This window comes from Pteropus alecto, unplaced genomic scaffold (assembly GCF_000325575.1).
Source record: "Pteropus alecto unplaced genomic scaffold, ASM32557v1 scaffold39, whole genome shotgun sequence".
NCBI classification, from domain to species: domain Eukaryota; kingdom Metazoa; phylum Chordata; class Mammalia; order Chiroptera; family Pteropodidae; genus Pteropus; species Pteropus alecto.
The window spans coordinates 9,987,919-10,009,078 of NW_006443568.1; the positions used below are offsets into that span (position 1 = coordinate 9,987,919).

Sequence of the window (21,160 nt, forward strand, 5' to 3'; positions counted from 1 at the left end):
GGGCAAGCAGGGATCCATATCGCCAAGTGACAAATGGGAAGTTGGGGCCAACAGAGGTCAGGCTAATGCCCAGAGTCATACCTTTGTGAGTGTCAGAGACAAGACCAGGAACCAAGCCTTCAGAATTCCAGGCCAATCCTTTCTCCATCTGTATGCTGAGATACTGATCACTTAAGGGACAAAGAACCAGCCTTACTATGGGCCTTGATATTTCTGTCTATAAGGGCAAAACAGAGAGAACCTGCAGAGACTACCTGCTTCTCCCCCTCCTCTCTTTCGTCTCCTTCCTCTTCTTCTTCCAATAGCTTTATGGAGGTATAATTGACAGTGAACCACAAATATTTAAAGTCTACAATTTGATACATTTAAACAGCTTCTGCACCCATGAAACCACCTCCATGGTCAAGTTAACAAACATATCCATCACCACCAAACATTTCCTCTTGCTTCTTTGAAGCTACTCCCTTCCTACCCCATTCTATCTCATCCTCAGGCAACCACTGAACTGCTTTTCGTCACTATAGACCAGTTTGTACTTTCTATAATTTTATATAAATGAAATCATATGGTATATACTTTTCTTTGGCTTCTTTTACTCAGCATCATTCTGCTGAGAGTCATCCACGTTGTTATGTGTAACCTGCCTCATCTTGTACCAACTTCTCTCTACAGTCATGGGCTCTCAGCTTTTCCCAACAGCCATTGCCTCCCAGTCCCCTGCAAGTGTTTTTGCCCTTTTAGCAGAAGCAGGGTAATCTAATGAAAGGACTCAGAAAACTGGTTTAATTTACCCATTCGTTCCAAAAGTATTCATTGAGCAACTATTACATATACCAAGTACTCTGCTAATCACCCAGGGATACACAACCAAGACAAATACCCAGCTCAATTACTTGAGTTGCAATAAATATTTGCTGAATGAATGAAGGGAATTTGAGGATCTCCACCTAACACTAACTACTGCAGCAGCAGGTGAAACGAAACGAGTAGAATGAGAAGTCCTGGCTTGCAGTCACCGTTCTGCAAGATATCACGTAGGCAAATTCCTCAACCTCTCTCACTGGTTAAATAAGAGTAATCTTTGCTCTACCTCAATGGGTTATTTTGAAGATTGAATGAGATAATAATGTCTGTAACTACATTCTGTAAAATGCAAACCAACACGTGAATGTGAAAGTTTATTACTAGGGGTTTAGCCAACCATGAGGGAATGGGTAAGCATAGGAGCTATCATCCTTTTTTTGCAAGCCTACCATTTCCAATTTTGTGCTAAATGCTTTTTAAAATTATCTAATTTTATCTTTGCAACAACTCTGCATAAGGGTAAGTGTCCCCACCTTAAAACTGAGGAGTAACTTCTCCAAAAAGAAAGAGCTAGTAAATGGAACAGGAGGAATTTGAATTGGTGTCTGTTTGGCTCCAATGACACAGCACATGTGTATGTGTTGTGGGCAGCTACTAGAGAAGTTATTTCCCTCTGTCTCAACCCCGATCTTCTGATTTACTTTCTTATAGCTGACTAGAACCATATTTTTCAGCAGTACAACATAGCTTGTACCTGAAAAGCCAAATACCCATTAAAGAGGCAAGAATTTAAAACTTCTAAAGCTAATAAATCCAGGGGTGGATTTTTTATTTTATTTTATTTTTCGTAAACCATCCAGAAAGACATTTTAAACATTACTGAAGGCTCTCATTGGATTTCATAAAACCAGACTACCAGGAGTTGGAAGGGACACCCTTGGGTCTGGGGACATCAATGTGCCTGGCACTTGCTGGGATGGAGCACTCATCGCTCCTCAAGGGCACCCAAGATACACTTGTTCATTCACTAATTCCATTAAATATATTACCTAATATGTGACAGAGCTCTTGTGTGAAGGGCTAGAGAGATGAATCTATATGAAATATAGTTTTAGGCCTCAAGAAGCTGCATATACTAAGACTCTAACTTCCTGTCAATTACAATGGTCTTAACCCATGTACTGATTTACAGAAATTCAGTTTCTAACACAGTTTTTCATGTGCTTTCACCAAGAGAATAAATTACTTCCTTCAACTCTTTATTTCAATTTAATAAATCTTAGGGATTTTTTTTCTTGCTTTCTAAAGCACAAAGACCCACTGACATCCACTTATTAAAATTAATCCCACAGTTAACCTTCTTGAAGAAAGGAACTTTTTGGTGAGTCTACCATGGATAAGCCCGTTTTGAGTATCATGTGGGGGTATAAACAAGAGAGTAGGCTTTAACCACTTTGAAGGACTGGATCTTTATATATGCCCAGTTCTATTAAGTACTAAAAGAGTAATCCTGGCAGTAGCTGCTGGAAGATTAGAAGAAGTGGTCATGAGCTTGGGGATGTCAGGGAGATGGAACTTGGAGTTGTGTTGGATTTGGCCAAATGGCAGGTGAAAGGTATTCCAAGCAAGGGGAAGATGCTGAGCAAGAACAGGAGAAGCATGAAGCCACCTGGCTCAGCAGAGGGTTGGTGAAGAGAAGGTGAAAGCTGGGCTAGAGCCCCCTGAATCATCCTTCAGGCAACTGGAGGCTTCCGAAGGTTTCCGTGGAGAAACAATGCAATAAAATGCATGTTCTAGCATTGAGTAGAATGATAGGAGCAAGCATGTAGGATGGGTTCTGCAATGACTTCAGTGTGCTGAAGACCGTCCACTGGCTTCTGAACAAGTAGTTGCAGTTCCTTTTTAAAATAATTTTATTGCCAAGAAATATAAATACCACTGCAGTTTCGGCACAAAAACACAACATTGTGTGTTGTTTCTCCTGCTGTTTTATACAAAATTCTCAAAACTGAGCCTTGTTACACTGGTATCACCCCGGCTTCTGATTGAAAATAAATGTTCTAGATACACAGTGAGGGGCCAACAAGTGCTTGTTCAACCTATTGAGGAGTTTGCTTTTCAAGCAAAGTAGGGAGACAGATGAGGAACTTGACAAATGACTCCTCCCCTTGGGAGAGGCCCAGTGCAAGAAGATCCTTGTTTCCCGGAGGCAGATCTAAATTCTAGTCCTAGCTCACCACCTTCAGGCAAGTTGCTCTACTTCCCTGGGGCTCCATTTCCTCATTTTGTAAAACGAGATCAAATTCTACATTCTGAGTTCAGACGGATCTGTGTTTTGCCACTTGTATGATCTCTGAGCTTCAGTCTCCCCATCTCTGAAATGTAGATAACAGTAATGTCTCACTAGGTTGTTGTAAAGATTAAAAAGGAGATAATGTGTGTGAAATGTTAGCACACCAATCCATAGAAAACACCCCATGAATGTTAGTAACTCTGATTTCCAGTTCTCGAATTCTGTGATCCAAGCTGCTCCACGAGCAGTGATCTTGTATGGAAAGGTGTAATATGGCACACCTGAATAATTCTGGATCTATTCAGCTTGTGGAAGACCTAAAGGAGACCTAAGAACAATCTTCAAACACTTAGAAAACTGTCATGTAGAAGAGAAAAACTATTTCTTTCTATGCTTCTCCAAAGAATTTACCTAGGTGATGCTGTGTAAATTGCTAACAATTTGAACTGTCTGCAAAATGGAATGAGCTTCTTCATATGGGAGTGAGTCCATTCGTCTCTGGACATGTTCAAACAAAAGCCCGATGACTATTTAGCAATGATCCAAATACAAAGCTATACGAGATCTAAGAGCTCTTCCAATTCAGAAATGGAAAGAATGAAAGAACCTCCAAGGGCTTTGTGATGAGACATTTTGGTCAATGTAAATTTCAAAACATCAAGCCAGAATCAGTTATGTGTATAAATTTTAAGAGTGTAAGGGTTCGTCTGTAATAAAAATGTTTGCTTTGCTTTTACAGTTTCCTCATTTGGCTGTTGGATTTTAAGCAAAAGCATCCAAGAACAACATGCCTGTTCCAAAATGAGAGAGCTTCCTTTTACTGTTGCCTACCCTTTTTTTGCATGTGACACACTCATTACAGCAAAGTCTCCTTATGCATAATGAAACAAGGTCAGAGATAAATTTGATGTTTAAAAGTCTTAAGTGGCAACTTCGTAACACTTCTAAATAAATGTTTGGTCTCATTAAAAATGATGCTATATTTTCTTGGGTGAAGACACATAATTAAGTTTTTGGTTAAACTTTGTTGAAAAGTCTTATTCTTTTTCATACTTAATAAAACATGCTACCAGCAGAGCAGATGATAAAAAATGGGGAAAAATTAAGAACTCATTTATATTTAGTCCTTGCAAACATTATGCTTTTTATTCCAGCAGTTGTCAGGTAGTTCTTACTCCCTGAGCACATTCTGATCTGAATTTAACTGTGGTGAAAAATGTCATGGTCAGTTGTGGAGATGCATTGCTTCGAGAGTAAAAAACTACTTCTATGACCTTGAGGAAATTATTTAAATTTCCACGATCTGGGTTCTTTCATCTGTAAAAAGGTGAATTTTAATCTGAGATCCCCTCCAATTCTCGCATCTCAGGGATCGAAAAGCTAACTATGGCTGATTTGCTGTGGGATGGTAGCAATAGAGTCATTTCTTTGAGTAGTGTCTTGGTGACCAGGCCATATTCAAAACATACATACTGGGAGAGAACTATGGCTGACATGGAAGAGAGTACCACAGATTTAAATCATCTGAGAGATATTTTGTGTTTAATGAAGGGCTAATTGTAGCAACTTTTATGAATGAAAACATGTCAAGCTGTAGTTCTGAAGAACATGTACCCCACAGTTAGCTAGTTCATTAAAAAAAAAATTCTTATTTTGCCAAGGTGGGGAGCTTGGGGATAACAGGGTTCAAAGAGGAACGGACTGAGAATTCCCAGGAGTTAATGTTTGTAATTATAAGTGACCTCGCTGGTCTATTTTGATCTTAGTGGTTCAGTACAGAGATACAACGAAATATGGAATCCAATTTATTATCAAACACCAAAACAACAAAATTCGTCACCCGAGTAAGGGCTAGTGTCAAGGCCCTATCCTTTTCCTCTTTCCTTCAATGGTAGGTGTGGAGTGACTGTGCATCTCACTAGAATCGTGTGAATAGCTGAGTTATTACCAGCCCCCTCCCCCACCCCACTGAATCAGTGGCACAGAAGGGACACTTGTGAGGAGCCTGGTGGCTGGATCAGGAGCCGCTCTCACCTCTTAGGAGACCCTTAATAGCTACTTACACTGAAATGTTCACAGAATTTTTGGCAAAACTGTATAAACCAAACAAAAGTATAGTGAGAAAGAATCCTGACCACCGAATAGTTTTTAAAAACAAGAAAATTTTATATTTTACTTAACATTTGACACAGAAGAGGCCACATTTAAATAAACACATTATATCTTCAAAGCATTTTAATTGTATTGTGGACCTTGGATATGACAAATACTCATATAAGATGGTCCATAACTTCTTTTGAAATTTATTTTTATTTTTACAAATTATACCATGATAAAACTTCATAAAAATTACTCACATGAAATATTCCTTTTTAATCTTTTATAAGTTAATCAAATGCATACCACAAGTGTTTTTTTTGTTGTTGTTTAAATAGGGAGTTCTCATGATTTTAGTATTACACAAATTTAAGCCGAGACTGTACTCAGAAATACGTTTAGAAAATGGCATCACAAAAGACTGGGAGTGAGTAGGGAAAAACAACAACGCCAACAAAGAAACCCATGCAGGGCTGCTGTACAGGAGCAGTGAATCAGGTGCTTTCACTGCCATAAGTCTTCGGTGCGGCCAAACTTAAACACCAGTCCTCTGCGAATAAAACGAGAAACACCACATGACTAGCTAAGTTGGGGAAAAGAAAGAACAGGTGAGATGTAGAATTGTGGGAAACCAGCAACAACGAACTGATGAGTTGCATGAAAAAACCATGGGATGTATCAGAACAGAAGCTAATCATTCTAAGGTAGTAAATTCTTCCACTGTGCTCAGCTGTACTATTTATCAACGGCTTCCCCACATCTTTAACTACGAGTATTGGAGACATATCTCACTATTAAAAAGTTAACCAATGCTTAGTATGTAATAATTATATGTCTGATTTTATCAAATTCATTCAACAAACTTTTCTGAGTGTTGAGGTGCTAGGTGCTACATGCTAGGGCAATGAAGATAAATAAGATATATAGTCTCTGTCCTCAAGTTGCTCTCATTCTTGATGACACAATGTGGTAAGTATTAGGGGGAAAAAGGAGGTATATACACCAAATGTTAAGGGAGCATAGAAACAAACATATAGAATTTATTCTGCCTCAATATGTTAGAAAACGATTTACAGAGGTGGTAACGTTAGACAAACTTTGAAGGATAAGCAGGAGTCTGAATGGGAGGTTCGGAGGTCCAGGAGCTAATGAAATGATGAAGGAAGATGTTTCAGGAAGAGAATACAGTACACCAAAAGGCAAAGAGGAATAAAAGACCACTCGGCCTCAGGAAAAGTCCAGGAGATCAACGTGTCAGGAATATGCCCTCACAGAGATTACAGTCCAGGGTTTCGGAGCAGCAGTGTCTACAGTTGTCCTTCAGCCTTCAGTTTAAGAAGGGCAAGAGGGCAATTATATGCATAGGAAGATATATATGTATATATCTATATCTCTATAGATACAGACACAGAGATCTGAAGTGTAGAAGAACAGGGCAGAGTCCAACACGGCTAGATTAGTTTAAGAGACAGGAGGATAAGGAAGAGAAGTGGCCGAGATTTGCTAAGCCAATTGCCCAGGGTGGCACACTGCCTACAGGGAGGGACCTTAGGTGCCTGATATGTGCCAAGAAGGCAGGTGTCAGCCTGTATGCTCTACTAAAGGGGGCAACTGGTAATCAGTCCCAGACTGAAGTGGTGCTATGCAGAAATGCACTCCCTACATTAAAGGAACAACTACTGAGCTTGTTGATTGTTGCTGTGTGGAACCCAGGGTTGTCAGATCTCCCAGTTAAAAAAAAAAAAAAAAAAGCCCAAAATCCAGATTTTTATATAAAATCTCTTGATTTTTAAATGTCAGCTCAAAAAATACTGTATGGGCTAAATAAAACAGAACTGTGGGCAGAATTTGGCTGGATGGCCACTAGTGGTGATCTCTTTTGTAGACAGACAGCTCTGAGTTCTGAAAAATGGAGTAGATGGAAAATGGTAGGATTATAGCTGTATTTTAGAAGGAAAATTAATGAAGGAAAACTGGATCTGAGGGAGGAACCAGTTAGAAATACCAACTGCTCAAGAAGGGATGATGTGGACTGAATAGTGGAAATGGACAAAAAAAGACAATTCAGATGCAGATTCAACAAGGCCTGGATGTGTGGGTTAAGTGGGAGGGAGAAATTGAAGACAGAAGTAGACATTTCAGTGGCATGTGCTGGTTTTCATTTTGTTTTCCTATCTGTTTTCCAATTACTGGTGTATACTCCAGGTTAAGTCTGCAATCATAATGATCAATTTAGAACAGATTTCATAGGCCTTTATAAAGGCAAACATGGAGTGTTTTTGATGAAAACAAAAATGTAACCAAGAAGTCAGTTATAGTCTCTCTTGCAAGTATATTAATTTCTTTTCTATAAATGATTTCATAAACCTCCAAAAGGTAATTAGATCTCTGCTCTTCCAGTTAATATCAGACCTGCTGCTACAAAAAAGAAAACCCAAGGTAGTTATGAGGGGCCTCTACTCTCCAGATAGCTTACAAGAGACATAGTAACTTTGGAACACTAGCCAACGGATGTAAACTGTAAAAAGAAGTTTCTTGGGCAAGAGCCAGTCCCCTCCTACAGCCAGACGGTCACCTTACTGATATCTGTTTCTTATTTCTGAAATGGTAATTTATAAGCTGTTGGTGAGTATTGTTCTGTTATATCAGAATGGTAGGCAATCTCATACAACTATTCTGATAATGGTGTCCCCGAGCTGAATTTAATTTCAATTTGCTTACAGTATATTCACAAAACCTGATTCGTTTTTAGACTTAATAGGTACAATAGTAACAGATAAGAAATTAGCCAAACTTGCATGTAAAAGTAATTTATTATAACTAATTTGAGATGGTAACAAGTCAAGGTCTGGTTTCCAAGGTTTTGTGAAACGCGATAACTACTGAAAGAATTTATGTGTTTCTGCCCTCCTTGGAAGAGATAAAATTTTCCCACAAATCCTCCTCTCAATCCTCTGTTCCTCCCTGCTGTAACAGTAACTTCTCTGGCAAAAGCAGCCTCTCAAGGTGGAACTTACTTTACCTTTTACAATAGAGGGCTGCTGCTTGCCCCTCTCAGTAAATCCCCACACCAGTCCATCGTGAAGCCTTTCTTACCCCTGCCTCTGACCCTGTTATACTACCTTCTTTGGCTGAAGTTGTGGGGCACAGAGTTCCCCTGACCACCTCTAACCCTGTGGAGATACTGGAGTAGTGAGCTCAGGATGCCTGGTCCTTCTTTAAAGATGCTCAAGCCTCAGCACTGCAGCTTGAAAGGAAAAGAAATCCTAAATATCAACACTGTCCCTCTCATAAACCCATACTACATTACTCTACAAAGTAACAAACTCACCCAAATTTTATTTCATAAGTTGGGGAGTGAATTTTACTCATTTTGTATTTTTCAAGTACACTGTTAAAATCTTTTTTTTTTTTTAAAGAGAAACAACTAATATCAAAAAACTGGTTGAAGACTCAGCAAAGAAAGAAAAATATCAATTGAATTCATCCTAAATTTCATCATCATAGTGGCTAGAGCCTGAACGCTGGAGTCAGACAGCCAGAATTTTAGCCACATGATCTCAAACGAGTTACCTAACTTCTCTGTAACTGCTTTCTCACAGATAAAATGGGGATGATAATAACAGAGCCACCTTCAGAAATGTTCTGGGGATTAACTGAGAACTTACATGTAAAATACTAAGAATAGTCTCTTACACATGATAATGGCTTAAGAAACTTTGGTCATTATTTTCTGTATAAAATCAATAGCTTAAAAAAAAATTTTTTTTTTAAACTCTTTGGGTTTTCTCCACTAGTTTTGGGACACAAGATATGACCCAAAGAGGTTGTGTATCTTGCCACATCTAAGTTCACATTTTCCTTATTCCCAAATTTTATAAAATTGCAAAAATGCCTGGTGGTGAAATGAAGTAAGTGTAAACACCAACTACTGACTATTACTGAAGGGCAACTATTTGTGTTTCATGAGTGGTTCAAGTAGACACGGGGCATCTAGCTCCTTTTTGGGGATGGGTGGGAAGCGACAGGGAAAGAAAAGTCCTAGAATAGACTGTCCTAAAATCGTACAGCAGTTTTTTAAAACTTTTTTGGATTAGAGACTTCTTGGAAAATCTCTTTCCAGAAATAAGCAGAAATACCAACATCTTGCACATGGAAATGGCTGGTGGTTCCCTGTCATCAGAAGCCTACCTGTGGAATGAAGGCTAAGAACTCCTGATGCAAAGGATTAAGAGAAATTTGTTTTTTGGGTTTCTTTTGGGGGGGGGGCGTGGAAGGGGTAGGGGAAAGAGCAGTCTTTAAATGTCCAGGAAAGAATAAACATTAGAGAAGGTTATTGATAAAAGATTAAAGTTTTTAGGGATTTTATTAATCTTTTAATTTACCACTGTATCAGAAGGATAAAAAATATTAGGGCTTTTCCTCCACACCTCAAATCTCATGCACAAATTCTAACATAAGACCAAGGACAGAAAGAACTATAAAATGTACCCAGAAACAAAATTTTAAGGAGAAATAGTATTAAGCCAGCTCTCGTTAAGAGCAACTGTTAGAGATACCAATTTAAAATGAGCATTGTCAGTGTTACATAACTAAATCTACATGAATTACAGTTCTTCATTAAAGGGGATGTGGTGGCAATATTTAAAATGAATGTATGTTCCCAAGGTCGGCAGCAAACCAATCTAGGCAAAAAAAAAAAAAAAAAAAAAAATCTCTCATTCTTCATACTTTATGACAGTAACATGATGGAGGAGGACCGGATGGGTAACTTAAGCAACTAAATATTGTAAATGACATAAACTATTACAAAAAAAAAAAAAACAATTTAAAAAGTTAGAATGAAGAATGCAAAACAAACTTACCCAAAAAAGATGAAGGCATTTTGGAAAAATACAGCAATTCCAGGGTATACTATGGCTTTTTCTGTAAAAAATAATGGGACTATTTAAAGGTTTATCACCTTAAAACATTTAGTTTCTAATATATTGAATATCAGTTTTCCTGCCTAACATAATTGATTTCCTGGTAACTATGGTTGGTTTGAGTATTAAATGACATAATACATTTGACAGAGTCTAGCCGTGGTTTAGTAAATGATAGCTCCTTTCATTCATTTAACAAATATTTACTGAGTGCATACTAAGTTCAGCACTGTTTAATGTCCTGAAGATACAGCAGAGAATAAAACAGGCAAAGTTCGCCTTCACGGAGCTAGATGATATAGAGAATAAATAAGAGGAATAAATAAAGCAGGAAAGGTACAGGAAGTGCAGTGAATGACGACATTTTATAAAGATAGACAGACGACCTCATAAGGAGGTGACACTGGGGTAAGGACAGGAAGGAAGACTGGGCAGGGGCATGCAGAAGCAGCAGGACAGCAAGTGCAAAAGCCTTGAGGAAAGAGAACCCTGGTACATCAGAGGCATGGTCATGTGGGCAAAAGGGAAAAAAGCAGGAGACAGATGAAGAAATATGAGGGGCAGGCTGCTGGGTGAAGATCCTACAGAGCTGTGCAGTTACGGTGAAGGCTTTGATTTTATCCTGAGTGAGATGATAAGCCACCGGAGGTTTTGAGCAGAAAAAGACATGAGCTGACATATTTTAATGGGATCCCTCTGACTGTGCTGAGAGTAGACTACAAGGGGGAAGGGGAACAATAGAAACCAGTGGGGAGGCTATTTCAGGAAATCAGATAAGAGACTAATGGACTGAACCAGAGTGGAAGCAATTGAAATAGTAAAAAGAGGTTGGATTTGAGATATGTTAACAGCAGGGTCAACAGGATTTACTGATGGACTGGATGTGGAATATGAGAAGAGAGGTGTCATCATTGACAGGCCTTAACCACCTAGGGTTTTTGGCCTAAACATCTAGAGAGATAAAGTGGCCATTACCTGAGATGGGCAAGTCCGTTCTGATTTTATCCTGAACTAAAGCTGAAATTCTAGTATTAGCTATGTCAACAATTACTAACTGATGAACTGAGGCATTATGAATAGATGAACTGTCAACTTTTTCTCAGAATAGCTTTAATCTGGTGTTCACTGTCACAGCTGGTTTGTATTAGACCTTCCCTGTTAGAAGGTCACATTAAATAACTATTATCACTAGAATGGCTCATAAAGATCCTGTAGAAAGGCAACTTTATAAAATCACAGATTTGCTGCTAATAATCTCAAAACATCACCTGGCTCCAGAAGACTTCTGGAAAATAATTTAAAATTCTATGAGATGAACACATTCCTACAAAAAGGGGCTTTATATTAATAGTCATATTTGGGAAAGAAGAATGATCAGTAATTTTATTTTCTTCTTTAAGCTCTTTTATAGTCTCAGTTTTATAAAAATGACAAGTTATTAACACAATTCAAATAATAAAAAAGTGATTTGCTTTTTTTAAAATATGATGGTGACAAAGATTTTGTAGCAGGACGAGAATTACTTATGATATCATGTTAAATGAAAAAAGCTGGGCTCAAAATTGTATTTGTAACTATGACTATAACTACATAAAAACAGAAGAGACCAAAGGAAACACACCAAATATATAAAAGCACTAAGATTATTATAGTTTCTTTTACATTTCTTTCTTTTCTACATTTTTGGTTACATTGCTTGAAAAAATATAAATATTTTAAAATGCCTATCATTTCTGTCTATAATATTTAAGTGATTTTAATAAAAATTCAACAAACCCATGACTTTAACCCAAGAATTACATTTTAATCAAAGAAGTAAACAGTTAAAATGTGAGCTAGGTTAGTTTCTGCTGGTCCAGTTTTTGCAAATCATTAATATTGTATTTTTGCTATGATAAGCATAGTCTATTTTGCTTGGAACAGTAAGTGGTTTTCATATTTTTCTGGTGCCTCTCGGGTCCAACTTTCAGCCAAGGATCTAAGAGCAGGACCTTTTCTTGAGTTTGCCTTAAACTGGCCTTATATAGCAGAAGCACATTAAACGTTAATTTACTTTCCTATCTAAAAGGAGATGATTTCATATTATCAGGAAGGCTTAGCTTAATAAATTTCAATTCTAGGATGTTAGAGTTTTGCATGGATATTATTCAGGAAGTCAAAACTTGCAAAATAGTAGAAAACATATCTATTCTGTTTTTGAGGTTTTTGGAAGCCAAAGAGGAGCAAGGTTTGGAGCTGGGTCTCATTCTTCCCAGGCTCTAGATCAGAAGAAAAAATACAGAAGAAAGAGATACTAAAAACATACCAAACAAACAAAATAAAATACTGATGGGAGAGGGGAGTTTCCAGGTATAAATGCATTGCTAATAGTTGGCCTATCTATATGAAAGAAAGTTTAGTCCAAAATAACCAATTTTAATGCACAATTTCAGTATTCCATTGAAGTAAAAGGTAAGCTGTATTTTCTCTTACCTTTAGCAACATAACCTCCAAAGAGAATCCACATAGACGCAATCAGAGAACCAAAGGCCAACATGAAACCAATGAACAGCCAAATGCGAGCGCCTTAAAGGAAATAAAATTTTACCTGAATTGTTCTCATATGAAGACAGTCAGTTCAATTAACTTTTCAGAAAAAAAAGAAAAACCCAAACAGAAAAAAACGTGTAATTGTTTTTAGTCTAAAATAAGAATGGAAGACGTGTTGAGTATCTTCTAACAGTGAAAATGGTGGCCTTTTCCTTGTTGGTCTGTGTATTTGAAGTGACTATGTTTACTTTCCCTAAATATGAATACCGAAAAAAAACCCAAACTTTCCTCAACTGTGCAATGAAAATCTCACAAAATATACTGCACCATATTTAGAGGCTCATTCTCTCTATATTTTTAGAAATAGTGCTCCAAAATTTCAAGTTCTCCAAGAGAATGTTCAATCAAAAACACAGGTATACTTAACAAAAAATTCATATTCAGCGATATGTGAATCTAAACACTATCATATTTCACTTTCATGGAAATCAAGCAGCAAAATAAATTTAAATTTACCGTGGCTGGCGCTTAGAAAAGCTGCATTAAAATTATTTAGGAGAGGAAGACAATCAACTTTTAAATCACATTTATATAATATTTATGCAGATTTGCTATAAAATAAATGGTGTCATTAGACTGCCTAAAATGAATTCTGAGATGTTTAGCACAAATGAATTTTAATAAAAACACTGCTCTGTTCAATAAAGCACAGCAAAAAAATTATATATAAATTTTTGATTTTGTCTCCAAAATATAAAACAGTAATTATGAAATAATAAGCTGTTACTCATAGATGTGACAGTAAAACAAATACGAACTGGCTCTGGACCCCCAAAACTTAATGCTAGCTAACGAATTTTATTTAGAGATATGAATTTTAATAAAAACACTGCTCCGTTCAATAAAGCACAGCAAATAAATTTTATATAAATTTTTGATTTTGTCTCCAAAATATAAAACAGTAATTATGAAATAATAAGCTGTTACTCATAGATGTGACAGTAAAACAAATACGAACTGGCTCTGGACCCCCAAAACTTAATGCTAGCTAACGAATTTTATTTAGAGATATGATGGCCATATTCTAGTCCTAGCTCTAATTATTATTGTCTTATTATTGTCAACACTAACTGCTAACATTCACCTATTCCTCTGCGGTAGATCAGTGTTTCTGTATCTCTTCTACTTAAGTTCATCTATGAAGAGGGTGAACCAAGGAGAATCTGAAAACATCGACCAGAGCTGACTAGTGGTTTCTCTTGTTTTATTAAAAAAAAAAAAAAAAAGTCGCTTTTAATTTGCCTATGTCAAGTTTACTTTTGTATGGATGTAGTATTTCAGGTTTACCATTTAAATTGCTTAATAACTATTTGTCCACCAGGAAGCTGGGCCACACGTGTCCTGTATTCTTCCTACCTCAGGAACACAGCAATGAAGTCCAAGGGACATGAGTTCCTCAGTTGAAAAGGAAGGGCCTGGGTGAATCTATGCGCTAAAATTCTATTATTATATTTATTTCTGCAAGATGAAAAGAGTTCTGGAGGTCGGCTGTACAACAATGTGAATGTAGTTAATACTACTGAACTGTACACTTAAAAATAGTTAAGATGGTACACTTTATATTGTGTATTTTACAACTCACAAAAAACTATGATTCTAAACTATTTCAAAATGCTAATTTAATCAAATGAGGTTGGGAAAAAAGGGAAGAAAAGAATTTATATGGTATAGCTAAAAGTACTATAAGTTCTACTTCACACATGTATTCTTTATTAGACTGTTCTTTACTGTATACTGTACACATTTATATCTACACATACTCAAAACTGCATATTCTGTACCATAAAGCCAACTTAGACCAACTGCAACTTTTATCTTATGCCTTGGAACCTATAACCTCCTCTCTAGAAACACCTCCATCCTAACCCTGATCTGAAAGAGTTAAACAAGTGGCCTTTCCATGTATAATTCTCACTTTAAGAATGCAGCATAATAGTAAGATATTGCTTACCATATAGTAAGATATCTATTTACCTGTTTGACCCAGGCAACCTTCACTGTAACTGTCACCTCGGACTTGCCCATTTGACACTGCATTAATCCTGTACGAATAAAATAAAATCAAGAAATCAGGGTCTTTGACTCCAAAAGGAGACTATCCATGACATCAAGTTACCAGATACAATAAACTAAGAGTTCCTCAAATTAAGGTCAGGTCTCATGAGTCTTGAGTAATGGGCTCATAGTAACTTACTCAAGTTCCTTCAATCAGATACCCTTTAAAGCAGTGGTCACAGTCCCAAGACCAGGAGAATCAGCATCATCTGGGAACTCATTAGAAAGAAAATTCTCTGGCCCCACCCAAACTTACGGAAGCAAAAACTCTGGGTATGGGGTTCAGCAACTTGAGTTTTAACAAGTTCTTTAGGTGATTCTGATGCCTGTTAAAATGTGAGAGTGAAATTCTCAAAATAGTCAATTACACCTCAATAAAAAAATTATCGAAATTATATCTTGCTAAGATTGGAAGAATCTTTAGCTTGTTCCCATCTACTTTTCCATTTGTACATCTCAGACATACTTAACACAAAGAGATTCAAGTAGTAAAATCTTGTTTTCTCAATTCCTGATACATGTTCCAAACATAAAAAGTCTTTCACTGACTTTCATAGAGTACCACTCTAAATTGAGATAGGCTTATCTTCTTTAGAAATATCCTTTAAAAATTTTTTTTAAATATCATGGGAAAATGGTCACAGTATATCAAGTTAAAAAGGGCTTGGCACAAGGTAGGTGTTCAATAAATGTGTTGAATATATGAACTCTAATTTTTTTCATGATAATATGACGGCTTTATTCATTCAAATCTAAGTTTTAGAATGATTAAAACACTCATAATTATTTTCAATGACCTCCATATTAACTAAATTATTTGGTATATAAAATATATTTTAAAACAAGCTTCGTAGTTTTTAAAAAAACGCAGATGGTTCTAGGTTAGTGGTTCTTAGCTGTTTCTCCTTGCTGAGTCATCTGAATAACTTCATAACCTTCTGGCAGACAGCCAAGACTCTTGCCTTGACAGTCTTCACTATTAAGCACATTCTCAAACAAACCATCTTTATCTGTTCTCTGGCATTACTAGTTTTACATATAATCTCAAACTTACAGAAAACTTGCTAGTTCAAACAAATTTTTTTTCCTGAAATATTTGAAAGTTGCCAACATGATGCCTCATAACCCCAGAAACTGTACTTCCTATAAACGAGACATACAATTGTACGTATGTCTTCCCACAAATGAGGCAGTTCTAAGGAACCACAATACCACTATAAAAATCAGGAAATGAACAATGATCCATTATCATCATTTAATCTTCAGACCTCATTCAAGTTCCCCAGCTGTCCCGATAATGTTTTTAAGAGAAAAAGGATCCTGTCTAGAATCAAGGAGTACATTCTGTTCTAATGTGTCTTTAGTCTCCTCAGTCTGGAACAGTTCTTCAGACTCTTCTGGCTTTTACTACCTTGACCCCTTACTCTAGTTATACTGGTCTCCAAGCCATAGAGAACCTTGTACCTGCTGTTCTGTCCGGAATGATTCTCTCATATAGCCCCATAATGAGTTCCTTCACTTCTTCAAGTCCTTCCTCAAAAATCACCTTCTTAGTGAGGCTTTCCTTGACTTGACTTAAAATTTCTACAGCCCCTGTTGACATCTCATGTCCCCCTTCTGTTTCTTCTCATTATCTAACATGCTATATATTTATTTCACTTTTGTTACTATTTGCCTCACTCATTAGAGTGCATCAAAGCATGGATTTTCCCGTTTTATTCACTACTGTATTTCCTGTTCCTAGAGCAGTCTGAGAATATAAATGCTTGACAAATACTTGTTGGATGAATAAATAAACCGTTAAAGCACATGATTTTTGACCTAAAAATAAAATTATAAACATGAGCAGTACAGAAATAAAAGGACAGAAGCTGGGAAGTGGAAGAGGGAGGAGAGAGGTAAAAGAACAGAAAAGAGGGCTGTTGATTATAAGTCCTCTACAATTTGAATTTTAAATCACGCCTAATGTTAATCTAATAACATTTCACAACTTTAAATCTACTCAACTCTATGTAAAACATTTTTATTGTGACACTCTGTGTAATTAGGGTCACTAACGATGATACTTACATTAGGAAGGCTATGGTTGCTATAACACCACAGGCATGGTATGAATGGTTGAAGTCCTGCATAGTGGGGTAAATGACAGCTGCATCTATGATAATCCACCAGCCTGTAAAAAACTAAAAGAAACAAACAACAGAAGTTGATACCAATGAGAAATTACAGTAATTTCATATCTTACTAGCTAAAAAGAAAGCAAGGTATCTAAGTGAAGCGATACTTTCTAATGAATTTCAAAAATTTTGTCAGTGTTCCATCAGTTTCTTACATTTAATTTATGCATGGCTTAATAACTGATTAAATATCAGATGCCCTTAAAAAATATTAGATACCCTGAAGTCTGATAGCAACTATTATTTACTAATGTGAACTTTTTTCCTAAGTCTACTTCAATCATTATTTTATATGGTCATAATAAAATCTGTAATCCAATTTTGTGAAGTAGAAATAAGTTACAATATCCCATGACAGGAGGAAAGAAAAAAGTGATTCAGGTTTCAACTGAGGAAAGGAGTGGCTTGTTGCTGATATATACGTGTATTGAAAAGTTAAAAAAAAAATCAACATGGGGGGATAATTATTGTTGATAGAAGTCCAGCTCTCCTCTTGATGTTGTGAAATAAGACATGGCCGCAGTTCTGCTTTTCCTTTTGACAAATTACAATGCAGTCTGCAGATGGTTTCAGGTGTGATGCTAAATTCAGTTTAAATGCCAAATTATAATTTATCTTAACTGAATCTGGTTCCGGATATTATCAAGGGTAAATCTATAATGAAAAACACATTCAACTGCACAAATGTTTTTTATCGTCTGAGCGAAAACTTACAAAAAGATTTTAAACAAATTCTGACAAGTAGCTTAGAAAGTTTTGAAAGTAACCCCTTTCTTTACCGCCACTCCTTACCCTGACCCAGTTAGCTCTAGACGTACCATCTTCTGACAATTATTTAAAAATAACGATTTTAGGCTAATCAAATTATTTTTGTGAGGTTATAGACAGATCCATACTTTATGACATTTTTACTACCTAGCACAAATAGTCATTTACTTTCTTTTTATTATGGTGACATTGATGAATGAAATCCACTAAGTTTCAGCTGTACAATTTAGCAGTAAGGTGTATATATGCACACACACACATGCATACACACATATACATATATAAATATTGCATTGTGTGTTCACTGTTCATGGTTAGATTTCTTTCTGTCACCACATATTTGACCCCTTTTGCCCCATCTACCTCCTCCCTCCTCCTACATTCACTATTTTTTAATCCTCAGCTTAATATATTCAAGATATTTACTTTCCTCACAGACTAAAATTCAAAACTTTTTTTATGTTTATAAGAGCAGAATTCTACAGTAGTTTTATATTTGATCATTATTTGGAAAAATATAGGCTAAATAAGAATTTTATACTATAAGTTACTTCTAAATAACATATTTAAATCAGTTTCCTGGTTTGTTTTTTTTAACAAGACTGAGAAAGTTAACTCCAAATTATGGAAAAATGCAATGATGTCTCTGGCCTGGTTTTGACCTAATTGTTTCTTAAATATTTCCTGGTAACTTAATTTACTTGTTAAGAGGAGGCAAAATCCATATAGTGAATAAATGTATAAAATACACTGTCTTATACCATTTTTACCATGCAGTTAAAGAAAAATAATCAATCTACTAATCAAATTTAAAACGGTAATTTCAACTAAGAGTTGGAATGTAATGAATAACTCAACCCCCTCATAAATAAAACAAAATGCCAACATTTATTAAAATAAATTCAGTGGTCAAAGATAAAATAAATAGTATATATTTTAAAACATACAGAATCAAAAACATAAAAACAAAAAACCACAATAATGAAGGCCCAAATTATGACACTTACGAGAACACCAGCAGCAATGGAAGCAATTGTATTGCGTTTTTCCCCCCAATCAATGCATTCTGAGCATCTCAAACCTTCTAGAAATCCAGACATTTTTCAGGTCACTTAAAAAAACAAACAAAAATTAAATAAAGTACTTCTATTTCCTAGCTTCAAACTTGACTTATGTTCTTAGAAATTATTTAACAGTTCAGGAATAATTTAATGAAAGTGAAGTTACAAATACAATTGACCCTTGAACAACAAAGGGGTTTAGGGGTGCCCAACTCCCACAGAGGAAAATCTATATAACTTTTGACTCCCCAAAAGCTTAACTACAATCATTTGATATCCGTGAGAGATTGGTTCCAGGACCCCTGCAGATACCAAAATCCAAGGATGCTCAAGTCTCTTATATAAAATGGTGCAGAATAATTGATACAATCTGTGGATTCCAGGGATGGGAAACCTGGAGATGCAAAACGCAGGGATACTGATGGCGGACTGTGTATTTATTGAAAAAATCTGTGTATAAGTAGCCCTGCCAGTTCAAACCTGTGTTGTTCAAAGGTAAACCGTACTTCAGTTTGGGTATGTATACTTTTTTAGAATATTTGATTTAGCGTCCGATAAATTTCTACATTATAACTTTGGGAAACAACATTTGGATTCCTTTAGTATTTTTCTTAATTTAAAAGATGGCTTCGGCTTGCAATTATAAAATAAATATGTCCTGGGGATGTAACGTACAGCAGGGTGACTATAGTGAATAATAAATATTGTATTGGATATTTGAAAGTTGCTGAGAGTATATCTTGAAAGTTCTCATGAAAAGAAAAAAAGCTGTATGTGTGGTGATGGATATTAGAGTTACTGTGATCATTTCGCAATATATAAGCATATCCAATCATGTTGTACATGTCAAGTATATCTCAATGAAAATAAATAAAAGGTGGTTTTGGTACATTTAAGTAATATGAACAAAGATAGGTATCCAAATATTTAACATTTTAATAGTAATTATTAATTTTAAATCCAGACGAAGTTATTATATGATTTTGTTGTTTATAGTCCAGGAGCACTAACATAATGGAGACAAGTGATAAACTGGCTCTGAGTTAAAGCATGCACTCAGATGAAAAATATTTCTCTTAGGAATTTATACATTTTATTAGAGAACATGTGTTTCTTCACACTCAGATTAATAGACTGAACAATGCACTGCAGGTCTTAACCGCTGCCCACATCACTTCCTTTCACTTCATTATTTTTTCTTTCTCCAAGCCTGGCTTTTGGTATCATTTCTACGTAAACAATCATTTCATTTTAATATCTCTATCTCTGATTCTAACAGAGGTTTCAAACTCAAGAGCACAAAACCGAAATTAATGTTAATTCAGACAAAAGAAAAAAAAGAAAAAAAACCCAAGCTAAATGACCATAGATAAAATTAACAGGGCCAACCTAAAATGTCTTAAGTTTCATAAAACATTCCTCCAGGATAAGCTGTACAAACCTAGCTTGAGACATAGCCATATTATCTATTTCAGAATATGAAAAAGCCAGAATTACGCATAATTTGCTAATCAAGAAACACCCAAACTCCTACAGCGAACATGAACCCGTCCGTTGTTACTCTGTAGCCAGCAATCATAATTGTCCGAAAACATGACATCCTATAAAGGAGCAATGAATGCAGCTGTAACCTTCTTTATAAAATTAAGTAATAAAAACTGTGATTACAACCAGTGCTAATTCTCCTTTAAGGCAAATTTAATTTTGAAAATTCACTCGTTTTATTCTTCCCTGTGAAGAATAGCATTCCAGTATGTCTTACTTTCGTTTCATCCCTATGACCCCGCCCCGAATCCATTTTCCTTTGCTGTATTACTGGCACACTCGTGCCCAAATTCTGCCCTCCAGATTCTGGGAATTCTAGGCGTAGAACGTGGACTGGGATTTGGAGGATCTGGGAACTAGCTCTAGCTTGGCCACCTCCCTCGCCGTGTGAACCTGCCTGGTCTGTTTCTCCAGCTCTAAAGTAGGAGGAGCAAGGTGATTTTGCAGAGATCCTTAGAGTCCCAGGGAAGGGCGCGGTCCGGCAGCCTGGCGGAGTCCAGACGCTGTCGCCGTCTCCCGCCGCCTGCCGGACACAGGTCCGGAGGAAGTGGCCAGGAAGGGTCCAGCGAGGCGCAGCCCAGTATGCAGCTTCTCAGAGGTGGAGGCAACGACCCCGTCAGCATCAGCCAGGCAGAGTCCCAGGTCCAAGCACTATTCGGCCCACGGCGGTTCCTCCCCTTCCCCCACTCCCTCCTGGCACTTACGTCCAGCCCCGCCCGTGCAGTGGTCCGAAGCCCGGTGTAGCGCGGCAGTGGGAACCCTCAAGCTCCCAGTTTCAGCCAAGAAAACAAAACAACCCCAGGCCACCGGATGCCCGGATGAAGCAGCACCGCCCCCGAAGCTCGG

The 21,160-nt window shown here is 36.7% G+C and overlaps 2 protein-coding genes across 3 annotated transcripts in view; one reads left to right on the forward strand and one right to left on the reverse strand.

Annotated features, from left to right (window-relative positions):
* LOC102897731 (RH-like protein) overlaps positions 1 to 4,085 on the forward strand; it is a 31,956-nt gene extending 27,871 nt beyond the window's left edge. The window contains exon 10 of the mRNA XM_006924413.2: positions 3,837 to 4,085. Within this exon, the coding sequence (XP_006924475.1) occupies positions 3,837 to 3,863 (27 nt within the window). The 3' untranslated portion in view covers positions 3,864 to 4,085. The remainder of the gene's footprint in view (positions 1 to 3,836) is intronic.
* Positions 4,086 to 5,310: 1,225 nt separating this feature from the next.
* TMEM50A (transmembrane protein 50A) lies at positions 5,311 to 21,139 on the reverse strand. Of its 2 annotated transcripts, XM_025041413.1 has the most exons (8): positions 21,019 to 21,139; positions 20,712 to 20,902; positions 18,716 to 18,819; positions 16,834 to 16,946; positions 14,683 to 14,750; positions 12,592 to 12,684; positions 10,060 to 10,120; positions 5,447 to 5,744 (listed from the first exon to the last, which is right to left on the reverse strand). In XM_025041413.1, the coding sequence occupies exons 3-8, from the start codon at positions 18,806 to 18,808 to the stop codon at positions 5,699 to 5,701; spliced, it is 474 nt and encodes a 157-aa protein (XP_024897181.1). In that variant the 5' UTR covers positions 18,809 to 18,819; positions 20,712 to 20,902; positions 21,019 to 21,139; the 3' UTR covers positions 5,447 to 5,698. The 2 variants fall into 2 exon arrangements, with proteins under 2 accessions (XP_006924478.1, XP_024897181.1); XM_006924416.3 differs by lacking the exon at positions 20,712 to 20,902 and having other exon boundaries at positions 5,311 to 5,744; positions 21,019 to 21,108.
* Between the last annotated feature and the right edge of the window lie 21 nt (positions 21,140 to 21,160).